This window comes from Mirounga angustirostris, unplaced genomic scaffold (assembly GCF_029215605.1).
Source record: "Mirounga angustirostris isolate CCGP_5_RB_7025 unplaced genomic scaffold, mMirAng1.0.hap1 SCAF_10, whole genome shotgun sequence".
Classification (NCBI taxonomy): domain Eukaryota; kingdom Metazoa; phylum Chordata; class Mammalia; order Carnivora; family Phocidae; genus Mirounga; species Mirounga angustirostris.
Genome location: NW_026991718.1, coordinates 57,983,266 through 58,007,605, shown reverse-complemented (window position 1 = coordinate 58,007,605; position 24,340 = coordinate 57,983,266). Strand labels below are relative to the sequence as shown.

General features: G+C 48.4%; 1 protein-coding gene across 1 annotated transcript; it reads left to right on the top strand.

The window, feature by feature from the left end:
* Window positions 1-3,849: 3,849 nt before the first annotated feature.
* Window positions 3,850-10,349, top strand: OTX1 (orthodenticle homeobox 1). Its single transcript, XM_045883773.3, has 5 exons — window positions 3,850-3,968; window positions 4,326-4,394; window positions 5,999-6,205; window positions 7,156-7,307; window positions 8,577-10,349. The coding sequence occupies exons 3-5, from the start codon at window positions 6,109-6,111 to the stop codon at window positions 9,390-9,392; spliced, it is 1,065 nt and encodes a 354-aa protein (XP_045739729.1). The 5' UTR covers window positions 3,850-3,968; window positions 4,326-4,394; window positions 5,999-6,108; the 3' UTR covers window positions 9,393-10,349.
* The last annotated feature ends 13,991 nt before the right edge of the window (window positions 10,350-24,340 follow it).

The window sequence follows — 24,340 nt, the reverse complement described above, 5'->3', positions numbered from 1 at the left end:
GCGGGGAGGGTAAATGTGTGCAGGTGTGTGTGTATGAGATGAAGGAAAGAGAACTTTTAATAAGAAGTCCTAGCCTATAGAAAAAAACTGGCGATTTTATAGTAGTTGCCATCACTCCTCTCCAGAGGTGTCCAAAACAAAGAAAGCTCGTTCAACAAGTCTAGAGACAGAATAGTCCACTAGCGTTTATACTTTAGCCTAGACCACACATAAACATATACACACATACATGTACATATACACACCAATCTACACACACACACACACATAAATTCCCGTCCAAAAGTACGCAGCCGCCTTCAACTGCCAGTCTTTCAAAATGATAAAACTTGCTACAGTAGATTTCTTCATGAAAAGGATTTTAAGAAGTTACTGAAAAGTTATCAGAACTAAATGAAATTGAGTATTTGTCCTCTTTATTCAAGCAGGGGAGCGGAGCTGGCTGCCGCTCTCTGGGGGAAGCTCTCAGAACCCGACTCTAAGCCCAGGGAAGCAGGCGGACGAAATCACCAGCCCCAAGCTGCCTGGGGCTTGGGCGGCCAGCATCACCATCCCATTTACGCTGGATTCGGGGAACCCTCCCTCCCGAGGAGCCTCGCGGAGAGGCGGCTCCCCATGCCGCTCCCGACCTGTCAAGTGACAAACCTTCCCTGGCCCCACACTTGCTGTCCCCCCTGCCCCAGTCCCGAGCCTCGCGGGGTTTCCATTTGGGCTGCTCTGTGGCACCCGCACGCCCCGCAGCGGCGGCGGAGCGCGGACCCCCGGGACTAGTGGGGTCAGGCCCGCGGCGAAGGCGCCGCGTCCCCATTTCGTCGCGTTGTGCCCAGAGGCAGCCGGCCGGGCGCAGGCGCAAGCCAGAATGCCGAGAGGCCCGGAGCCAGAAAGCCCGCGCTGCGGGGAAAAGAAACTGTGGGCTCAGGGGTCGCTGAGGAGGAGGAGCGTTGGCAGCCGGCTGGTTTGGGCACGGCCCGCGGGCCGGTGCAGAACTTCCGCCCCTGGCCGGGATCCCACGACCCTGACGCCAAACCCCTCCCCCTGTCCCAAGTGTCCCCCAGAGTCCAGCCCGGCCTCGAGGTCACCTGGGTGCTGGATCCGGGTCCCAGGGCCCAGCTCCCACGCCCCCTCCCCGGTCCGGGGGCCTGGAGCTGGGTGGACGTGCTCTCCCTCGGTGATGCCCTCTCTTCTTCCTCCCCGCCCTTCGGCCGTTGCTGGAACGGTCGCGGCTTCTGGCCCAGCGTCTCCCACCTGGACATTTGCCTAGCGACGGCCTCCTCAGTCCTCCACGCCGCGTACAAGAAACTTTCATCTCAGTCTCTCTTCCTCTCTACACTCCTCCCTCTCCCTCTCTTTCTTTTCTTAATCCTCGGGTTTTATGGGTTGAGCATTAAGAAAATTCGCCTGCAATTTGGGATTAGATAAATACTCTCAGAAGGGGGAAAAAAAAACCTGTGCTACTTGATACCTCCCAACTTCCCCGAGACCGTGGCAGCATCTGGAAGCGAGAGCGCCGGACTCCCGTGTGGCGGGCCCTGGGGACCGCCTGAGCACATTCCAGCGCGCACAGCCGCCCCACCTCGCGGCGCGGGACCTCGGCCGGGCGCTGCAGCTGCAGGCGAAACAGGGCCCGGAGCAAGCAAGAGTGCGAGAAGTGGCGGGGCTGGGACTAGGGCGTGCACCCCGGCTGCAGAGGGCTATACGCAGGCACAGAGCGCGGAGGCCTGGGCTGGGCTGCGCGGGCTGGGGACGCAGACGCGGCCGCAGCGCACCCCAGGGCGCCCGCACAGTCTTCCCCCCCAAAACTAGTGCCCTCCTGCCCGCACCTTTTCCCAGAACTGGAGGCGGGGTGTATTTCATTTCTTTCTTTAAACCTCTGCACCGTCGCAGGGGCTCCGAACCGCGGGCCTCGCAGGCTACTCCCCGCGGGGGCCTGCGAGAGCCTAAGTTGTGTCCCCGCCCGGGTCAGCGCTGCGCTCTGCGCAGTTTCTTTTCCTGTTAAAGCTTTTTCTTTCTCATGTTTTTCCTTTTCTCTCGTTCTTTTATTGTTTTCTCTCTCTCTCTCTCTCTTTCTTTCCCTTTTGTGAATGGGCTGCGGTGTCTTTGTTCTGGAGAGAAGCGCCCGTGTCGCTGACTTTTGTGAACCAGAGAAGGATCTTGTAAAACCTCCTTTTCTCCTTCATACTCCCCCACTCCCACCCCTCCTCCTTTGCCCCTTTGATTAGATGTTCCCTCATCGTCCCCCCCCAAAAAAATGTAATTTCGTTGGTCTGGCGGCCACTTTCTTTGAACATTAGCTCGCTTTCAGCTCCAACTTCAATTAGAAGGAGTTGATTTTGAGAGATCAACAAAAGAACCGACCAAAGCCTTATTAAAGGTCCTAAGAAGATCTCCCGGGTCCTTTGAGAAGCAGTTAAGGAAACAGTGTGCCCTCCATCATATTCTGTTACCGTATTTTATTCGGACTCCAAAGGAAAGTGTCGCTTGGGGGAGGGGGAAGCACTTTGATGAGCGGCGGCCGCGGCCCCTTTTCACTCAGCGGGCTCCCCCTTCCTTCTCCTCCTCCTCCTCGCCCAGAGCCCAGTCCGCTCTCGGTGCCCGACCTCGCGGCCCCGGCTGCCTTGGCGCTCCCCACCGAGCTGCGCCTGGCGGGTCCTCGACTCGCCCTCACACTTACTCCTGTTCAAACTTTTCACTCCGCCTGTTGGGATGGAGGGGAGGAGGGATTAGGAAAAAGGGGTAGGAATTCCTCGAAAGGGAGTAAAGTGGTGCCTAATATTCAGAAAGAGGTGCCACTTACAAGAATCGCCTTGCTCAGGGTTGGGGCGAAACACTTTTTTTTTTTTTTTTTTTTTTTTTGCGCTCTGAAAAGTCCACCAGGTACACGGGTTTGAGAAGTTTGTTCGGCTGGGAAATGGGCTTCGCCAGTACGAACAATCCGGGGAAATAGCCCCAAGAAGGCTCCTTCTGCGGTGTGTGAGAAAGAAATTGAGGGCAGGGGTCTGTGGCCACGTTTTCCGCCAGATTGTCCCTGGTAGAAGGAGACCGGGAAGGAGACAGAGACTGAGTGTGAAAAAGAAAGTTTCCTATTAAAATCTTTCGATTCAGAAGTAGAGTGTGTGTGTGTAAGGGATAGGAGACGCTGAGCTCCAACATTTGAGAAGAAGCGTTTAAGATTTGCAAACACCCTTCGTGGGGACGGTGAACCCCAGGAGACGCCGAGGAGCAGGTAAGTGGCGGTGCCTCCCCAGCGGGTGCCGTTCCCGGGCGCGGTCGTCCCGAGGCGCCGAGGCGGGATCTGCGCACCCAGAGCTGCTCCTGCGCTCGACGAAGTAGCCTGTGCCAGCACGAGCCGCCCGCGGCGTCCGTCTGCAGGTGGTGGCGCGGTGAAAGAAGACGCTGGGGCCGCGGCGCCGAGAGAGGGGCCGGGGGCCCCCTCCACTCCAGCCCGCGGCTCCGAAGTCCTCGAGCCCACAGCCGGGCCGCTGAGCCGAGTGGCGCGCGGGAGAGCGAGGGAACCGGTTCTCCAGCACCTCGTCTCCTCTCTGCCACTCCCTCACGGGCGCCGAAAGGGCGAGGGGAGGGCGGGGACCCCGGGGCGGCCTCGGGACCGGCGTCCCCTCTGCGGACGGGGCTCTGGCGCAGCGTTCGCTGTCTTCGCCTCTCTCTGCGAGGCGTTTGTCAGCCAAGCCCTGGAGTTAGCGCGCGACCAGGGCGGGGCGGGCGGGCGGTGAGGGCGGGGTGCAGGGGGCGGAGGAGGGCGGGGGCGCGCGGAGGTAACCCCCGGCTCGTGCTGCCATTGCCCGGCTCCCTGTCACTCAGCCCGCGCGGGGCCGGGGATTGGCAGCATAGCCCCGTTACGCACTCACCTCGCGTTCACATACCCGGGGAGGGCAGTAGAAAGGTGATCAATCTTCATCAGGCTACATTTCCAATCACCTAAACAACCCGGCAAGACAAGCCACTCCGACAAGGTAAATCGCTTGATTTATTTAGTTTGCAAAGTGCCTCTGCAGGACTTCCCTAGCCCCCACCGCCTCCACGTTGTATCGGGAATGCAACTGCAACCGGGAGCCACCTCCCCACTCTGCCCCTTTCACCCCCACCCAACCCTTGCGGCCCCTCGGCGCGGTCCCGGGCGAGGTAGTGTCTCGGGAACGCGTATGGCTTTGCAAACAAAGTGTGCAATAAAGTGAAACCTGGAGGGACACGCACAAAGCCACTGGAAAGAAAGAGAAGGAAGGAGGGAAGTTGGGCAAAGAAAGAAATCCGGGGATCCTACACCAACCGTCCGGCCCGGCAAGTAATTCCTGTGCCGCTCTGTTTTGCAGGTTGGCTGTCCCGCGGGTCTGTGTGAGGGCGCGAGGTAGATGGTGAGCGGCCCCGGCAACTGAGGGCAGGTAAGGAGAAAGCCGTGGGGCCGCCCTGGACTCCGGGAGCGCGCTGGTCGTTCTTAACTCCCCTTCCTCAAACGGGTCCCCGCTTCCCAGGTCCCCGGCAGGTGGGCGGGGCTGGGGGCGGCCTCGCTCCCCTCTTGGTGCGCGGAAGACCCCAGATATCTGCTTGGGCCCCGCGCCCCCTCCCCCGCCTCCTCCGAAGTCACCGAGCCAAGTGCTAAGTTTGAAGAAAGTCTTTGAAAACTCACGCTGCAGCCTGGCAGAGGCGCCACGGCTTGACGTCCAGTTCTCTTTCGGCCCCAGAGCCCCGGCTGTTTCCCTTTCGTCCCCTTCCCTGCAAACCGTGTTCCCCCAGACCAGACCCTGAGTCCTGGAGGATAGGAGCGGTAGACTTCTTTAGTTCTAACTGCTCTCCCTGAACTCCCTAGCCTGGGCCTGCTTTGAATTCCCGAGACGCGGGGTGAAGCGACAGGTCCCCTGGGGCCCCAGCCGCACTCCCCCGAGCTCCACTTCCTACCCCTGGGAATAGCGCCTCAGGTTGGAGGCAACCGGGGAAGCGAGGCTTCGACCTTCCAGTCCGGGTCAGCGCGAGCTACGGCTGCCGAGGCCTAGTTGTCTAGTCTCGATAGGGCCCTGGGGCTGTGGGTTCATCTAGAAGGATAGGCGGGGCGCACACGGAACTCTGCATTCAGGCCTCCCAAATCTGTGAGACCCTTTGGGGCACTGGGCGGGTCACCTTTCAGCTTCCGCCGGGACGACATTGTCCGCAGCCAGGACCCGGCAGAAAGAAGGACCCGCTCGCGTTCGCGAAGAAGGGCCTGCGGCCGTGGCGAGGCGCCCCTGACCTCCCGCCGCGTCTTAGAGCCGCCACCTCTACCGAGGCCCCTTCTGCGTCTTCTGGCCGCCTCTGCGGGCCCTGGGCCTGTAACTGCGGTTCAGGTGTGGTGGGATTCCCGGTGAGCAATCTTTCAGCGGCTGGGCAGTGAGAGTTAACTGGAAGGGTGGCTGTGGGCTCTGGGGCCCAGAGCCAGTGGCGGAGACCTTGGAAGGAATCTACTCTCGTAAGTGGGCAATGCGTCCCAGAGAGGCCCAGGTGCTGCTAGCCCCCCCTGCAGTGCCTCACCTTAGCTCTCCGGAGTCTCTACATTTTCCTCCTGCTTTCAAAAACAAAACGAAACAACCCCTTATGCCCTGGACAGCCTGCCTCACTGGCGCCGAGTAAACGTTTGCTTTTGCAGTATTATTGAGGCCGGCTCCTACCGGACCAGAATTTTGCCTAGACTTGGGACCTTGTACACTCTGCGTTGTTTCAGGCTCTCACCTTTCCAGCTTGGCCCTGCTTTTTAATCTCTCCTCACTCCTAGTGACGCCCTACGAGTGTCTTTTACCCATTCCAAGTCTGAAAAGAGGCGATGAGGATCCAGAAAAGCTTACTTTTCAAAGAAGCTCTGGTGTTTGGGCTAAGGCCTTGTAGAGCGGAGTTGACCACCCTGCGAAGTTCCATAAGCCTGCATCCCCTCCCCATCCCGAGGCTCCGTGCCTCCGCCGAGACCAGGTAGCCGAAATGGCTCCCAATCACTGTTTACGTGTGTCTCCTGTCTCCATAGGCTGGGCCCCAAGACGCAACAGAGCTTGAAGGACTGCGCAGTGGGAGCCCCGCACTGCGCCTGGCCCAGGCCCCCTGGATCCGTCCGGGCGCCTCCACCCGGCTGTTAGCATGATGTCTTACCTCAAACAACCCCCATATGGCATGAATGGGCTGGGCCTAGCCGGGCCAGCCATGGACCTCCTACATCCTTCTGTGGGCTACCCGGGTGAGCACCGATCCCCGACCCCAGCCCCTGCAAATCTTGGGGACCCCCAGACTCTCGAGTTTGAGCACACACTTTGTGGCTGAGCAGGCCCAGGGAGCCGGTTGGCTAGTCTGCCTACAATGCACCGCATGTTGCAGGCTCACAGGACAGCCGCTGGTGGGTGAGGTGGGCCAGGCCAGTGATGTGGTGCAAGGTATGCCCTCCCAGCCTGACCACACGGGCAGCCTGTCTCTCATTGTGGTCCCACCAGCGGCACAAGACACACTGACCCACGGATCCGTTTCTCATGGGTGGCGTTTTTGGTGTGTGTGTGTGTGTGTGTCTTTGTGTGTGTCTATTCCTTTCCCCCCAATACTGAATGAGGAAATCTGGACACTCTCTAGGCCCTGACAGGAAGGGCCAAGACTTCCTTATGGGAAATGACTGGCTGAGATGGAGAAGAGGGATTCTTCCTCCCTAATTAAATTGTCCTATACATCGGTGGTCTGCACCAACTTTTGCACTGCGGATGTGGAAGGCTTGAGCTGAATCCCGGTTGTTTTTTGGGTTTTTTTCCTAGCTCCCACTCCTTCACCTCCATTTATTCCCTCGGAAAGTGTTTTCCAGGTGGTGTTTCTGCGCACCCCTTCCCCATCCTCCAGCCAGGGGATGTGTTGGGGGGAGGTGGTGAAAGAAAGGAGATTGTATAACTTCTTCTCCTTTCTTAACCTCCGAGAGGCAGGGAAGGGGGCAACTCTAGAGTCTTGAAGACACTGGTTCCCAGTTGCACACATGCACTTTCTCCCACCTGTGGCCTCTCAGGCTCGGCCTTCCGGGGTTTTTCTTTCGCTTGGAACTCGGCTTTCTTTTGCAACGGCTTCGCACAGGGCCCGCCAGGGGCCTGTCTGCGTCCCCTAGCGTGGGTCCGCGTGGCCACCGCTGACCCGAGGCGCCCCCGCGTGTCCCCTCAGCCACTCCGCGGAAGCAGCGGCGGGAGCGCACCACCTTTACACGCTCGCAGCTGGACGTGCTCGAGGCGCTCTTCGCCAAGACTCGCTACCCTGACATCTTCATGCGCGAGGAGGTGGCGCTCAAGATCAACCTGCCGGAGTCCAGAGTCCAGGTGCGCGTGCCCAGGGCTCCGGGGCCAGGGTAGGGGCCCTGGGGTTGGTTGCAGAGGGCCTGGGAAGGGTGGTGTGGTGTGGGGCGGACCTGCAGACTGGGCAGCCCCTCTCAGACTCCCCCTAGCGCTCAGCCCCGGCCTGGGAGAGGAGCAAAGTTAAAGTAACTAGCTTAGAGCCCTGGATTCGGCCCCTTGGTCCCAGAGCGCCTTCGGTATTGAAAGTCGTTTTATCCTAAAAATCCTATTCGGGAGGGCAAGCGAGGCTCCCGAAAGTAAAGTGCCTAGAGGGCCTGACGCTTGCCCCTGCTTCTTCGGCCATTCCAGGATTTGGCAGTTTCCTTCGGGGTCTTGAAATCTGCCCCCGCTCTTGCCTTGCATCCGGGGGATCCTGGGAATGGAAGAGTGGAGCTTGGCCAGAGCCTGGTGCCCTGTCGGAGTGCACTCTGGGGGTGGCGCCGGTGTGATTAGACTCTTCCTTTGCCCAGAGAGGATGCTGAACGCAAAACCCGGCTACCGGCTTTGCTGTTTCTGGTTTTTGCGATAAAAATACTGTTCGGATTATAACTCAGAACTCTCCTGAAGGGCCTTTTATCATCGTCTTCTTTCCGAGGTCCGAGAAAGAACCTGGAATGTTGAGAACTTTGCCCCATTTGGTTCCCCACTTGGAGCCAAGAAGCCCAACGAAATTCTGCTCAGGCTTCCTTCCCCAGTCCCCCGAGTGTACTGCCTCTGTTCGGCCTCCTGAGCTTACTTCTGCATCCACTCAAATTCTCGCCTTGCCCACGGTGGGGGGGGGGGCTTCTGGGGCCGACTGGCTCCCACCTCGGACTTGGTGACTGTCCCGCTCTCTACGGTCTCCTTGGTGCCTCTCCGCAGTTTCCTCAGCTCTAGTCATAGAATACAGGGCCTCCAAACATACACGACGCTGTTGGGAAGCAGCCAACAGCAGCAGTTTAGAGATGGCTGAACTTCTGGCTGGACAGACGCAAATGTTCCGCCCTAGGGGAGAGCCGCGCTGGGGGTGGGGAGCTGCACATCCCTGCTTTGCCAGAGGAGGATCTTTGGTCAGAGGAACGGGGGAGGGTGGACGAGCAGGGACTACTGGGACGTGGGCTGGCCTGGCCGGAGATGGGGAGGGGCGGAGGCCTCGGTAGGAGAGGGATGAGAGACCCTAGGCCGGGTAGTGGGTACAAGAGGCGGGGGAGCAAGCTCAGCTCGCCCCGCCCCCCCCACCTCCTGAGACCCTCTTCCCCACTCGGCCCGCTACAGGTCTGGTTCAAGAACCGCCGTGCCAAATGCCGCCAGCAGCAGCAGAGCGGGAGCGGGACCAAGAGCCGCCCAGCCAAGAAGAAGTCGTCCCCCGTGCGGGAGAGCTCGGGCTCGGAAAGCAGCGGCCAGTTCACGCCGCCCGCTGTGTCCAGCTCCGCCTCGTCCTCCAGCTCGGGCTCCAGCGCCTCCGCCAACCCAGCGGCGGCAGCGGCTGCAGGCCTGGCCGGGAACCCGGCGGTGGCAGTCCCGTCGTCGTTGAGTACGCCGGCTGCCTCATCCATCTGGAGTCCGGCCTCCATCTCGCCGGGCTCAGCGCCCGCGTCGGTGTCACTGCCCGAACCGTTGGCCGCGCCTAGCAACGCATCATGCATGCAGCGCTCGGTTGCTGGCGCCGCCTCGGCCGCAGCCTCTTACCCCATGTCCTACAGCCAGGGCGGCAGCTACGGGCAGGGCTACCCCGCGCCCTCCTCTTCCTACTTTGGCGGCGTGGACTGCAGCTCATATCTAGCGCCCATGCACTCGCATCACCACCCGCACCAGCTCAGCCCTATGGCACCCTCCTCGATGGCCGGCCACCACCACCACCATCCGCATGCGCACCACCCGTTGAGCCAGTCCTCAGGCCACCATCACCACCATCACCACCACCACCACCAGGGCTACGGCGGCTCGGGGCTCGCCTTCAACTCTGCCGACTGCTTGGATTACAAGGAGCCTGGCGCCGCCGCTGCTTCCTCGGCTTGGAAACTCAACTTCAATTCGCCCGACTGTCTGGACTATAAGGACCAAGCCTCATGGCGGTTCCAGGTCTTGTGAGCCCAGGAGTGGAAGGAAGAGGAGAAGAAACGCAACTACCTGCGCCCTCCGTGGTCCCCGTCCTGTTGCTGCTGCTGCCACCGCCCGCCTTCGCCTCGGCTTCTGCAGACCTGAATTTTCATGCCCCTAAAGATGCCCTTTGCCTGCACTGCCGCCCTCATCTTTCTGCCACTTGTTTGGGGGATGTGCAGACCCGCCCAACCCTTGGATGAGGGGACCGGTGCCTCGGCTTGGCCCGCAAGTTCTATATGGGGAGAGCTGTGTGCTCTCCTCCTCAACCCCTAACGAACTCCTAAGCCACTCTCTTCCAGTCTTTCTGGGCAGTTATTATGCACTTGCAGCCTTCGGAGGCTCTTTGCTCTGACTCGCTGTTTGAGCCCTACCTACACTTTTATTTATTCTTTCTGGACACTGGAGTCCCTAACTGGCATGTGCCTGCCCATTGGAGTGCACCCACACTCCACCCCAAATCAAAACAACCACTAAGTGTTTCTCGCTTGCAGACTACGGCTCCTTCAGCTGCCCTCGCCCCTGCTCCCCGCCTGCAGGCCAGACCTTCCCGGCGTTTTCTCTTCCCCAGTGGGGTGCGCGGGGACAAGGCCCGAGGGAGGAGCGCGCCCCTAGCCTCTCGCGCACAGCCCCGCCCTGCGTAGAACTGGCTCAAGCTTCCGCCTCGGCGGGAATGCTGTACATAGTCGGGTCCGTTCCAGGGACCACTTAAACTTTTTAGTTGCTGTTGGTTGAACTGAACATATCTCGTCTTAGCGCCCAGGAACTAGAACTTTAAGATATATACAGCATATATATACATATATACACACACATATATATAAAACAAAAGCAAAAAATATTTTCCCTCTGTCCCCCTTCCTCTCTTCCTTAAACGATGGCGCTTTTATTTTTTCAGTTGTTGCAAAGCTGACCTGCCCTCTACACCTTCTCCCTCTGTGTATTTATTAAAGAGAACCTTTTGATTCCAGGAAGCTGGGCGCGGAGGGTCGGGAGGGTCCGAGAGTGTGGAGGAAACAGCCAAGTCAGGGTACGAGGGAGGGGGCTAGGCTGGGCGGGGACGTAGGACTGAGCCCTTCACCAGGTCCAAGCACAGAGTCGCAGTTCCGGTTTAGAGACCAATCACAAAGGAAAACAAAACAAAAATGCGGCATTATGGAAAAACAAACAAACCGATCCAGGCCCCAAACCCCAGTTCCAATTCCTCTGTCGGCTTCTCTCTCTTTAAACAACCCTGTTTTGTCTAGTGAGTTTTTAGTGCACCTTCATTCTCCGAAATCTGCGGAGAGCCCGCGCCTGTGTATGAATTTTGGCTTTGGCCTTTTCGTCCAGTAGGTGGGAAAGTAATTTGTAAATTTGATTTGTCCGATGTGAAGACCACAAATTACTTGTTGAAATGTAAGGCAGTCCCCCTCCTCCCCCTTTATCTACATTATTTCCCGAAAATAAATGCAAATTAATGAACGGCTTGTCAGTGTCGCTCTTCTGATTCCAGCCCCAGGTCCTGGTCTCGGGGAGCCTAAAAAGAGGGAAACTCCCGCGTTAATACCCCCGCGTGTTAATGACCTGTGTGAAGCAGGAGGCCAAACGGTAGGGAGGGAGGACATGGCAAGAGGAGTCTCCAGAGAACGTTCTCTGAGGGATTGTCCTACCCTCCCGGTCAGCTTGGCCTCTTCCCCCAGGCATTTTGACCCCGCATCCCCTCTCGCCATCCAGGACAGAGACAGGTGTCAGGACTCAATTCCCGAAGCAATTCCTTTCTCTTCAGAGGCAGGAACCTGGCACTGATTTCTTCACCCTAATTGCCTGCACCAGACAGAAGAGGGGGAGGGGAAGAGGGTCGGAGGCGGGAAAGGGTAGCTCTGTAATGCTCTCAGAGCTGAGCCAAAAAGGAAAAGAAAACAAAACGACAAAAAACCGATCCGTGTCCTGCATGTTGGCAGCAGACAACCTTCCTTTCTGCTGAGCTGTCCCGGGTGGCTTCACGGCGGCTAGGGGATCCGAGTCATTCCTTCCACGTGCTAAGATGTCCCTCTAAACCCTCAGGCCCTTGCCAGAAGTAGCCAAGTTATCTTTTGCTTATGGTGAAGTTTAAAACGCAAACATAAAATCTAGAAAAGTCGACAAGGACGCGTTTCACTTTGGCAGGGAAAGAAGACTCCCCACTTGCAGCAGGGGGTCGGAAAGGACGGTTCCATCTTGCCCTGAGAGAAGACCAGGAAGGAGGTGGGGAAGGGATGGGGTGATTCCTCCAGAAAACCCAGAGCCGGCGCTGTCCAGATTGTTTGGCCTGAAATCTGGGTGGAAGACCGAGAAGCTGTTCAACTTGTCCACGGGCAGGAAGGAAATAAGGGAACAACGAAAAGTTTCCTGCGAAGTGACCAACACAGTCTATTCTTTTTATTCCGTGTGAGACCTGAGAACACAACGTGAGGCCGGGTTTGGAGAACGACCCCTCCCTCAGGGTCCCGCGCGGAGCAAGGTCTTAGGGCTGCGAGCTCCGGTGGCAGAAAAGCCTTTTCGGCCGCGTCCTCCCCCTGGACTCCGTAGGCCCGGCTCGGGCGCACTGCGCCTTCCCACTCCAGCAAACCCATTATCCCCGATTCAGCAAAGGCCCGCGGGAGGGCGCAGCCCGGGCCCCGCCGAGCCCCGCCCGCCGGCGCCGCCCCCGGAGGAAGACCCCCGAACGCAGGGCTGGGCCGCCCCCGCGCGGGCTCCGCCTTGGGCAGCGCCTCCAGTTAAAGGCGGAGCCAAGGCCAATCCGCCCGGGGAGCGCCGTGGCCCCTCGACTACGGGGCCCGCACGTGCCGGAGAGGCCGGGCCGGTGGCCGGAGCCAAGAGGCTTCCAGCCCGCGCTGCACGGGCCTGGGCACCACTGCTGGAGGGCTTCCCAGGCGCTCTCCTCAGCCGACCCTGCCCGTCCCGCCCCGGGGCCGCTCTGGCTCACGCAGCAGCTGCCAGTGCCGCTAGAGGCCCAGGTGCTAGGCTGCCCCCACCCGCAGCTCTGAGGCGGGCTCCCGGGGGGCGCCTAGCGGTCCTCTTGGCTGTTCGGTGGAAAGAAACCAGGAGACCCGGCTTTGCGCCTGCTCGGACAACTGTGTGGCCTCCGGAGCAAGGTACTCAAACCCCTGGGCCTCAATGTCGTCGCATTTGTTAGTTTGTCCCGCTTGGCCTGGGACGTTCCAGAACTTCACACTTGGGGCCGAGGTTGCTGGTGGGTAGGTCTGACGTGTCCCCGCGGCCCGGCCACTCGGCGGCGTCTAGAAGCTTCGGCGCCTGCGTACTTCGGCAGATGGGAACCGGTGGCCAGGCGCACGGAGGCCCGGCGGGAGTTCCCGCCCGGGGGACGAAGCTTCGAAAAGAGGCACGTGCTTTTCCCAGGGCCTCCCCGCCTGTGCCGAGGCCCCGTGGCGCCGGGTGGAAACCAGGACCCCGAAGGCGCTGGGGCACCGCAGGCCACCAGGACGCGGGGGCTGGGGGGAGCAGGGTGAGTGCCTGGCCGCCGTGGGGGCGGCCCGAGGTGGCCAGGCCCACTGAGGTGAGGGCGCCCTCGCGGGCGGAGCGTCCTCGGGAGGCGGCCGTGGCGGCGGCGGCGGCGGCGGCGGCGGGAGCGCTGAAGGCCCCTCCCGGCCGGCCACCTGTTAATGGGCAGAGCCGCCCTCAGCTCGCCCTTCGCCCTTCTGCCGCGGGGGAGAGGTTTGTCTGGTTTGGGTTTTGGTGTTCGTGACGCAAGTGAAGCAACTTAAGGAGATTTAGCAACTTCAGAACATTTAGCAATGTTAAGATGTCAACAGTTTTTTTCGTGGCGTGCTCAACGAAATCTTCGTGTTTTTTACCCATAGCGTGTATTCTCTCCTCAAACCCCAGGGGCAGAAAAGTTTACCCTTAACGTGAACATGTGCGAGGTGCCATGTGGGTAAAGATAACTCATATTTGTGATTTTTAAGGAATTTTAAAACTTAAAACAATCCCAAGAGCACCGCATTTACTGAAGCTCTGAAAAGATTCAGTAAAGTAACCTCGTTTGTTGTAGAACTTTTCAGTATTCAGTAGCTACTGAGAGTATATGGAGACATCTTCCTAGATGGTGAAAACATTTTTTGGGGGGGGGGAATCCTTAAAGCTAGAGAGTATTAACGCGACAGGAAAAACAGGTAAAAAGACACTGAATGTCAACAAATTCGTGTCTGCTACATTATTGAGAGCAAAAAGCAGTGGTTTCATTTATTGTGTCAAAAGAAAATTACTAGTTTTTTTCATGTATTTTGTTCAAAATAGCAGTTTCACAAACTTTTTTCGATTGTGAAAATAAATGATAAATTCACTACTCTGGCAGAATTGTTATTGATGTTATTAAGCATTAACAGGCACTAAGGTTTTCTTTAGATACAGAAATAAAATGTATCTGATATATTAAATGTAGTTAATATATACATTATTGGTAAAGAAAATCTGTATCATTACTATTCAAAACCGAAAAAATCACTTGGCTTCTGATGCAGAATTAATTTAAGAACAGCAACAAGATATCTTTATAAAATTCCTTAATTGAAAACCGATCAAATTCTCAACAAGTTATTCTATATTTTCCACACTTTCCCTTCCCCCATACATTTTAATATCTAAAACGAGACTGAAAAAAAAAAACCTCCTTAGGTTTAACTGAGGAATATTTTATTCAACAATATAAATCTTAAAGTAAAAACCAACTAAAAGGTGAATACGAAATAATAACAATGTATTTCTTATTTGACAACAAGAAAACATCTCCATTATCTTTAAGAAAGAATGTGTTTAATTAAATGGGTATCTGGAATATACTCTTTTTGAAAAGGAGAGGCTTTATTTTTGGCTTTTTGGCTTTATTTTTAGTAAATTGTTCCTGAAAAAGCAATTATGCCTTAATCATCCTGTTGCTCTTTACTGATACCTGAAGAAAGAATTGGATTGTTTTGTGAGGGAGGGGACCATGCCATTTTGACCTAATGATTGTTTAATCATGCTTTGAAAATGAGTTGGATTTTACTTAAAACACATTAGGTGCAGTCTTTCAAAAGCTTTTGAAAATCAAAAATATTTTCCAAAAATTCTTCAGTAACTTAGGTGAAATGGCAGTTGCATAATATAGCCAAAGTTGAAACTGCTTTTAATATATCTGATTTTTTTCTTAGGAAAAAACAAAGCACAGAAGTGTGTGATGTGCTCACAACGAACATGCATATTCCTCTAATTATGAAATTGTACATTCAGGTTTCTAGGACTATTACTTCAGAGACAAGGATATGCTTTAAAATATTTTTGAGTTCTTTCTAATCAAACAGGACTTAACTCGATTTAATCAGTGGTGACCCATCAAAATTGAAACATTGACAATCTGTTGTGTTTCTAAAAATTGTACACCTCCTATCCCCTTAGTATAATTTACTTGGTGGCTAATATAATCAAAGACACAAAGTTCCATTTCATTCCAAAAGTCCTAAATACTTCATTTTTCAGAGGTTAATCTTTATAGAACAGCTTATGAAACTATTTTAGAAAATTTTAGAAATTCTTTTAAAATGGATTGTAAAACTAGGATTTAAGGAACTTGAGTCACAATTTTTTCAGGATTGAAGTGGAGTATAAATAAATCATAACTAATTTTGATAGTTGGCATAAAATTAATGAAACTGTAGGAATAAATGGCCTCTGATTCAACAACGTGTCTAAAGAGCTTATAAAATATTTTTAGTATGCAAATATTCTCATGTATGTTCAAAGCTCTGAATGCTTATAAGATATACCATCGTCTGTCATAGCTATTTAAATGTAGGAATCAAATTTTCTTTTTAAAGTTTACTTAAAAATTTTTATTGTGAAATATACATGGAAAAGAAAGTGTAAAACACATATACTTTAAAGGGAAAAGAAAATTTACATGGAGCAGCATTTTTTGAAATACTTTGAAAAGTAGATTGGGGTTGGTTACAATAGCAGTGTGTAAATCTGTTACATAAATTATGTCAAGTTATGTTTCAGGGATTTTGTTAAATCCTTTAGAATAGTGACTCTTAACATATAAAGACACCTTTTTTAAGGCAGAAAAACAATTACAATCATAGTATATAGAAGTTCTATAGACCTTTGAAAATCCATAGGGTTTCTTTTTTGATGGAAGAATTGTGCTTTATGTCTATTTATGTTTTTAATGAAGGAGCACCAAAAATACCTATCTTCTTGTTTCTGAAGCATGGATATTTGACCTCCACACAAAGCAACAGCTTCTACTCTTGATTTCCTTCCTGGTGACCCTCAAATCCATATTCCTCTCTCAGACCTATCTGTTTGACTTCATATACCTGTACACCCACTGAGAGAAGCCATTGGAGTTTAGGTCTTAGTATGTCAATGAGACGATATCTGGGACTTGCTTCAAAATAATAGAGAAGAGAAGGAATGAGTGGAGTATAGATAAAACCAGATTAGCCGCGAGTCGATAATTGTTGAAATTAAGTGAGAATTCATACAACTCATTATACTATACTTTTGTATGTTTACATATTTTTTCATAATAAAAGGGGAATAAAAATATGTATTAGTTTGCTGAAAGTAGTTTTTGAGTATGTTAAGAAAACTGAGTTTCCCATACTTTTGGAGCTCCTACAGTATTATTTGCGTATATTATTTTCTTTATCTGCTCTCAAGTCTTGCAAGATTAGTTGGTGTGAGCCTCAGAGAGGTTTGATTATTTACTCAAGGTTACATAATTGATAGGTGGCAGAACTTGGTACTCAGGTCTTCAGATCCCATGTTCTTTTGCTATAAAAGCTACCTAAAATTTTCAGTATGTTAACAAACATTAATTTTTAAGAAACCACCAGATCACTTGACAGTCCAGTTACCAGATTATCAACAAAACATGCTTTATCTAAGTTTGAGTTATAAAATTTGAGCTTTGATAACTGAGAATTATTTTCTGGGACATTATTACCTTTATGTTTCTGGGCATCACTTCAATCTAATTTTTATGAGTGTTCAGAAAGATTTTAATAGAGCATTAACTGAGAGTACTGGTCTGAGACCAGGTCTTTGTATCTACTCTTTTAATTTCTTATTAATTTTTAATTCCTTACTAGTTGTTCACTTCTGAGTAATTTTAAAATTCCTTCCTGGCTGGTTCATGTTTATGAGTGGTGTTTTTTGTTCTTGACCAAATCTTTTTTGCTCCTTAGAATATTGCTTTGCTACTTTATAGGAGTTTTAACCAGGGAAAGCTGTGTAAACCAGATAAGAAGTTGAGTTTAGATTAATGGCTCTGTGTGTGAGGCTTAGTTTATTTGTAAACAGATATTTGGAATCTTATATTCTGACTATACTAACTTGGGAACTTCTCTTTTCAAGTTTTGAAGTTTGTAGTTTAAATTTTAAAATCTGATAGCAAATCCTGTCTTTTTAAGGGTATATTTTATTTTTTCAGAGCTAAGTCTGGAAATTTAAAAATGGGTTAACAAGTTGGGTCATAGAAATCACATCACTTTATAGATAGATACGGGTTTCCTTTATTGAAAAGTGAAAAGCAGAAGTCTTGTTTAAATTGCATCTTTATTTCTTTAGTTTTTAAAAACCCCTCAGGTCATGCTTCTATTCTTGCTACTGTCCTCTTTCTTCAGTCTTCCTCTTCCCTGATGTAAAAAATAAAGGTTGTTTGTTCATGATCCTTAATGTTGGAAAAGAACACATCTAGTATCCATATTCTTCCTGTATTTCCTCAGTTGAGGCATAAACTTTATCATATACTCATGTTAGCACTTAATAATTCCTGCATGCCTTTGTGTCTGTACATTTGGAACTGAGATTCTTCCCACCCTATTGTATTCCAGTCAATAAAATAGCTAAATCTTTTATCCCAAGAGAGATGAGAAGTCAATGGGGATCCTAATGCTGAGGGAAGCCTAAGGGATGGGACTAAGTTTTCCTGGCACAGTGTCCTTGGCACAGTGCCAGATACAAGGTGGGTCTCAAATGAAAGAATGAAATCCAGTCATCAGCCTTGAAACAGATTTAAATGTAATTCATCTCAGATACAGAATTGTCTTTTTTTTTCTTTGTGGTATTCAGAGTTAGTTCTGAATGAATTCAATAGCATGTTTTCTTAATCTCTTTTAATCATCCTTAGAATCAAGACCTTTCTGGTGACTTCTCACTATTACATCTCTTGTTAAATAAGACCATTTCAAAATTTCGTTCATTAAAATTTTAAGTTATATACTTAAAAGTCCATAAAATGTATATATACATTTAATCAAATAGTTATCAACGTCTTGTAATCACCACCACCAGGGTCAAAAAATAGAACATTATTGGGACTGCAGAATTGCCTGAATATATCCTTTGCCCATTACAATCACTTCTGTCTCCCCATAAGTAACCACTATCCTATCATTTATAGTAACTGTGTTCTTGCATTTCTCTTTTAATTTAACCACTGGATATGCATTCCTAAACTATATGGATTTGTTTTGCCTATTTTAAATTTTATATGAATAGAATTACACTGTATTATTTTTGTAACTTTTTTCCACTTAAAATTATAAGATTCTTTCATGTTATGATGTGTATCTGTAGCTTCTTCACTTTCATTGCTGTATGCTATATAGTATTCCATTGTATAAATATACCACAGTTAATTGATCTGTTCTGTTGATAGGCATTTGTGATGTTTCCAGGTTGGGATAATTATAATGGTGCAGCCCTGAACGTTCTTTTATGTGTATCCTGATGCACATAAAGATGCAAATCTCAAGAGTATATCCTAGGAGTGAAATTTCTGAGCCATAGGGGATGCATATTTTCAACTTGACTAGGTATTGGCACAGTTTTTCAAGTTGGTTGTGTTAATTTATATTCCCAAATAGTGTATGAGAATTCCAGTTACTCCTTATCTTTGTCAAAGCTTAGTATTTTTAGACTTTTAAAAATTTTGTCAATTTATTGGATGTGTAATAATATCTCATTGTGTTTTTAATTTGTGTTTTCTTGGTTAGTAGTGAGATCGAGCACTTTTTCTTATGTTTATTTGGATATCATTTTTGTGAAGTGTCTATTCTTATATTTCCTTTTTTTTCCTTTTAGGTTGTCTACCTTTTTTCTGATTTGTAAGAGATCTTTACATATTCTGAAAACTAGTCCTTTGTCATTTATATGAGTTGATTATTTTTCCCACTTTGTGCATGGTCTTTTCACTCTTATGGTGTTTTAAAGATTTTATTTGTTTATTTGTCAGAGAGAGAGAGAGCACAAAGCAGGGGGAGCAGCAGGTGGAGAGGGAGAAGCAGACTCCCCGCTGAGCTGGGAGCCTGAGGTGGGACTCTATCCCAGAACCCTGGGATCACGACCTGAGCCAAAGGCAGACACTTAACCGACTGAGCCACCCAGGTATCCCTCTTACGGTGTTTTAAAGTAGCTGAATTTGTTAATCGTTTATGACTGGTGCTTTTTGTGTCTTATTTAGGAAATCCTTTCTTACCTCACGATCATGAAAATATTTGCCCCAATTTTCTTTTAAAAGATTTAAGTTTCACCTTACATATTAATCATCTGACTTTTTTGTAGGGTACAGTATTTGACAGCATTTTCTCCTCTTGAAACTTTATCTGCTCGTATAACTGCAAATGTCCTCTTTATGTTGATAATTCCAAAAATCTGTATTTTTGGTATTGACTGTATTCCTTAGCTGAGACCCATATTTCCAACTGCCTCCTGGATCTCTCCACTTGAATATCTTGCAAATATTTGCTAATATCTTAGTTTGAAGCTCATTTTTTAAAATTTTATTTTTTGTTTAGATTAAATCATCGTATAAGCCAAAATACATGGTAGAATCTTTGACTCTTCTTTCCTTATCTTCTCCATCAAAACAGCCATCCTGTCCAAGTGATTCTACTTATAAAATGCATGTTAAGTCCATTCATTCCCTTCTTTCCAGTTGCACAATTACTGCTCAGAGTTCCACCTAGTCTGGTATGATACCTTCTACTTGGTTTTCCTGCCTTCTATTCCCCTTCTCTAGTCATTCGCTCACACAACCCCAGAGTTTTCTTTGTAAGACACAAATCCCATCTCTTTCCTGCTTTTATGGCTTTTCATTGCCTTGATTATAACAAAAAATTCAAATTCCTTCACACAGCTCCTACCATTGTTCTGCAGGAATCTCGTGTTTTAGCCACACCATGCTACTTACTGTTTCCCGAAGAAGCCATGTCCTTCTGCCTTTTTCCATGTTGTCCCATTTGCTTGGAATAGTCTTCCTTCCACCTCTTCCCACTGGGAATATCCACCATCATTTCCAGAAAGAATTAATCCTCCCTGCCTCTGGGCTTCCCATAGCACTTTGTTCATACTTTTATTGCAGTACTTATTATAACGCTTTATATTTACTGGTCTCCTATTCTAGACTATGAAGTTTTTGAAGACAGAGAATATGCTTTATTAATCTTTTTTTCTTAGAATCTAGCAATGCTTAGTACAAAATAGTAGTCAATAAATCCCTGAAGGATAAAATATTGAAGAATTGTGTTAACTTTAAAAAAGAATATAGAAATGTATGCATTGACTAAAAAGCCATAAGCAGGGAAATACGTTCATGAAAGGGTACACTGGGCTGTTTTATGTGAGTGGATTATAGCTGAAAATATTAGAACCATGCTGCTCTGGTCCAGTGCTAACTGAAGGGACAAAAATAATCTTAAAAGAACAAATAAAATTGAGTTCTCATTTTTAAAAGGGTGACTTACATATCAAACAGACTTAGAATAAAAAGTTAAATAAAATTAGTTTTAAAAAAGAAATTCACAATACTGCTGAAGAAGTTTTTGACTTTCAGGGACCACATTAATGAGCATAGTCTATCCTGTTACAAATTTTATAATATCATGAATTACATCTGTTTTGACAGCACTTGCTAACTCTTACTCTGGAAGGTGCTGGTAAATCGAGGTACCCCTTAGGTTTAATCAGAACAGTGACAGGTTGACAGTTGTTGCATTTGCTGATTCTGCAGATTCCTATAACCAATAAAACCTTTGGTGACTGGAGTCTAAATATTTACTCAATGTTCATACAGCAAACACACAGCACAATTGAATTATGGTGAGACAGTTTTTTACAGTTCCTCTGGGGGAAGCAGGGTTAGTGTGAAATAACATTATCTTTCTTTTCATGTTAATATAACTGATTCATTGTATGCACAAGAATATTCTATATACAAAATGTTCTTAGAGAAATTTTAAGAGCAAAATGATTTTTCATTAAAATATTATATATCATTTATATTGGATTTCTGATTGGAGTAAATCTTTAAAGAAGCTTGAAAAAGTTTGTCTTTATCTGCAGATAAGTTATCTTCTGATGATGAATTTATAGATTTTGAAATAAACCAGCGCCTTAATCATAAAAGCAACTTCTAGATAAACATGGTCAGTTGAATACATGTTTGATTTTCACTCTCCCTTGAAAACATACTAAAATGAAAGTCAGGGAATAAAGAAAGGCATAAACTCCGTAAGGACAAAGAGAACATGAGAGGAGATGTCAACAGACTTTTGGAAGCTGGGCCATCGGTAGATGGATGAGTGGTAACTGTCTTAGTAAAGAAAGCTGACCCCTCCGTTTGTGCACACCTGGCTAGCTAAGATAGTGACTATTGGCTGGTGGCTGTTTAGATACTGATGGTCTCCAGACAAGAGGCCAGCGTGAGCTTGGTAGGGAACCAGAGCTCTATCTTGGATGATCTGATTGCAATACATTTGTCTAGATTCTTTGAGCCTGGGAATAACTGAACATTCATAGATGAAATATGCTATGTAAGCAGCATATATTATGAATGATATTATTAATGAATATAAGGAAGACCTGCAGTGGCTTTGTTCAACGAGGATACAATAACTCTAGATATTATGCAATCATATAGAGCAACACTGTCTAATAGTGTGGCCACTAGCCATGTGTGGCTTTTGAGCTTCTGAAATATTGCTAATCTGAATGAAGATTGCAATGTAAGTGTGAAATTCACCTTGGATTTCAAAGACTTAGTATAAAAAAATGTAGAATATCTCCTTAGTGGGGCTTCTGGGTGTCACAGTCCGTTAAAGCTTTCGAGTGACTCTTGGTTTCGACTCAGGTCGTGATCTCAGGGTTGTGACATGGAGCCCTGGGTCAGGCTCCACCCTCAGTGTGGAGTCTGCTTAAGACTCTTTCTCCCTCTCCCTCTGCCTCTCCCCTACCCCCATACTTGGTCTCTCTCAAATAAGCAAATCTTTAAAAAAAAATATCTCCTTAGTAATTTTTTATTAGTTGCTTAATGAAATATTTTATATAGTATATGTTATGTTAAAGAAAACATATTATTAAAAATATTTCACCTGGGGGCACCTGGGTGGCTCAGTTGGTTAAGCAACTGCCTTCGGCTCAGGTCATGATCCTGGAGTCCCGGGATCGAGTTCCGCATCGGGCTCCCTGCTCGGCAGGGAGTCTGCTTCTCCCTCTGACCCTCCTCCCTCTCATGCTCTCTGTCTCTCATTCTCTCTGTCTCAAATAAATAAATAAAATCTTAAAAAAATATATTTCACCTGTTTCTTTTTACTTTTCTAATGTAGATACTAGACCATTTTAAATTTCGTATGTGGCTCTTATTATTTTTATACAGCTGTGAATAGTGGTATTGATCCTTGAGTGGCTGGTACGGTTCCCTGGTCTCTGTCTTACAGGGGCCCTTTAAAATGAGGCCCTTTAAAAATAAATAAAACAAATGGGGACCTGCTCCATATTGTGCAATGCCTCTCAATAGTACCTAAAGTATTGCAATATATCCTTCTAGCAAAATACCTTGTTAGTGAATTATGAGTCTGTTTATTGAATAAAAGAGAATAGTCTAAAGGTATCAATAGATATCTTGATAAAATTTGTAATTTTCGGGCGCCTGGGTGGCTCAGTTGGTTAAGCGACTGCCTTCGGCTCGGGTCATGATCCTGGAGTCCCTGGATCGAGTCCCGCGTGGGGCTCCCTCCTCGGCAGGGAGTCTGCTTCTCCCTCTGACCCTCCCCCCTCTCATGTGCTCTCTGTCTCTCTCATTCTCTGTCTCAAATAAATAAATAAAATCTTTAAAAAAAAAATTGTAATTTTCTTGTTATCCATCTACCATGGTTCTTCAGCACAACTCCTTCCTTGAATCCATATAATTTTACTTACCTGATTACTGATTGCTTTAAGAAAAAAGCACAGATTTGAGCCAAATGAGAATATTGTAGTCTTGGTTACCAACCTGGTCTTTGGTTCTGAAGCGTTCTAGCAATATTTCTGTTTTCTAATACTTCAGTCTTGATAGTGGCTTCTTAAAACCTTTCACTCTTCTCAAACCTCATATCCATGTTCTCAGCAGATGGCCCCATATCCTACTTCACTGACAAAATGCTATAGAAGGTGTCAGCGGAGAATGCCCTTGACTTTCAACTACAGATCTTTCTTGGGGTTATGTCCCAATAAACCCGTTGTAAGTTGAAAATATTTTGAGTCAAAATGCACTTAATACACCTAACCTACCAAATTGTTGCAACTTAGCCTTGCCTACCTTAAATGTGCTCAGAACACTTACATTAGCCTACAGTTGGGCAAAATTATCTATTAGAAAGCCTATTTTGTAATAGAGTGTTGAGTATCTCCTATAATTTATTGAATACTGCACTGAAAGTGAAAAACAGAATGGTTGTAGGGTATCACTTGTTAACCTTTGTGTTGTCATGGCTGACTGGGAGCTGAAGCTGGCTGTCACTGCCCAGCATCATGAGAGAGTATTCTACTGGGAATCACAAGTCTGGGAAAAGATCAAAATTCAAAATTCGAAGTATGGTTTATACTGAATGTGTATCACTTTTGCACTGTTGTGAAGTCAAAAAATTCTAAGTTAGGGACCATCTATATGGATACTCTCTCTCTGTCTATGTCTATATGTGCCATGCTACAGTTTAACCTGTACTCACAGCCATTCTTTACGTCCTGTCCACTGCTAGGCTTGATGGTTCTCTTCTCCTGTCTGAGGAAAATCTCTTTCTGTGTTGTGCGTCTTATCCCCTTGTGCTTCCTCAGAGCTCTCTCTTTTGGCATCTTCAGTTTCTTTCTCCTTCTCTATTAGCTTCATCTCAACAGTACTTAAACATGCTTTAACTTCTACCATCTTAAAAAAAAACAACCCTCTCTTGGGGTGCCTGACTGGCTTGGTCAGTAAAGCATGTGACTCTTGATTTCGGGGTTGTAAGTTCAGCCCCAGGTTGGGTGTAAAGATTACTTAAAAATAAAATCGTCTAAAAACAAAACTCTCTCTTGACTGCTTGTCTTGTACCTACCACTAGGTCTTCCTCTGTTTAACAGTTGAGCTTCTTGAAAATATTTTCTGTTTGTTATTTTCACATTCTCCCCATCTATTCACTTTTTAATTCACTATCGTGAAACTCCCACCCCTAAGACTGCTTTTGCCAAAGTCACTAGTAACTTATTTGTTTGTGATCTGAGCGATAGTTTTCAGTCTTAATCATAGTTCATCTCTCGATAGCATTTGATACTAGGAATCATTTTCTCTTTTATGAAATATTTTTTTCTTTTGGTGTTTTTGATACTCTACTATTCTGGTTTTTATTGTAATGTCTCTTCTTCCTTCTTCTTAGACTTCTTTGTGACTCCCTCTTTGCTGCTGTATTAAATAGTGTTGTTCTGGGGCACCTGGGTGGCTCAGTCAGTTAAGTGACTGCCTTCGGCTCAGGTCATGATCCTGGAGTTCCGGGATCGAGTCCCGCATCGGGCTCCCTGCTCTGCGGGGAGTCTGCTTCTCCCTCTGACCCTCCCCCCTCTCATGCTCTCTCTCTCTCGTTCTCTCTAATAAATAAAGTATTAAAAAAAATAGTGTTGTTCCT

Coding starts and splice junctions, on each gene's coding strand:
- OTX1 (XM_045883773.3), top strand. CDS start 6,109: ATGATGTCTTACCTCAAACAACCCCCATATGGCATGAATGGGCTGGGC. Junction 6,206..7,155: donor TCCTTCTGTGGGCTACCCGG/GTGAGCACCGAT, acceptor GTGTCCCCTCAG/CCACTCCGCGGAAGCAGCGG. Junction 7,308..8,576: donor TGCCGGAGTCCAGAGTCCAG/GTGCGCGTGCCC, acceptor GGCCCGCTACAG/GTCTGGTTCAAGAACCGCCG.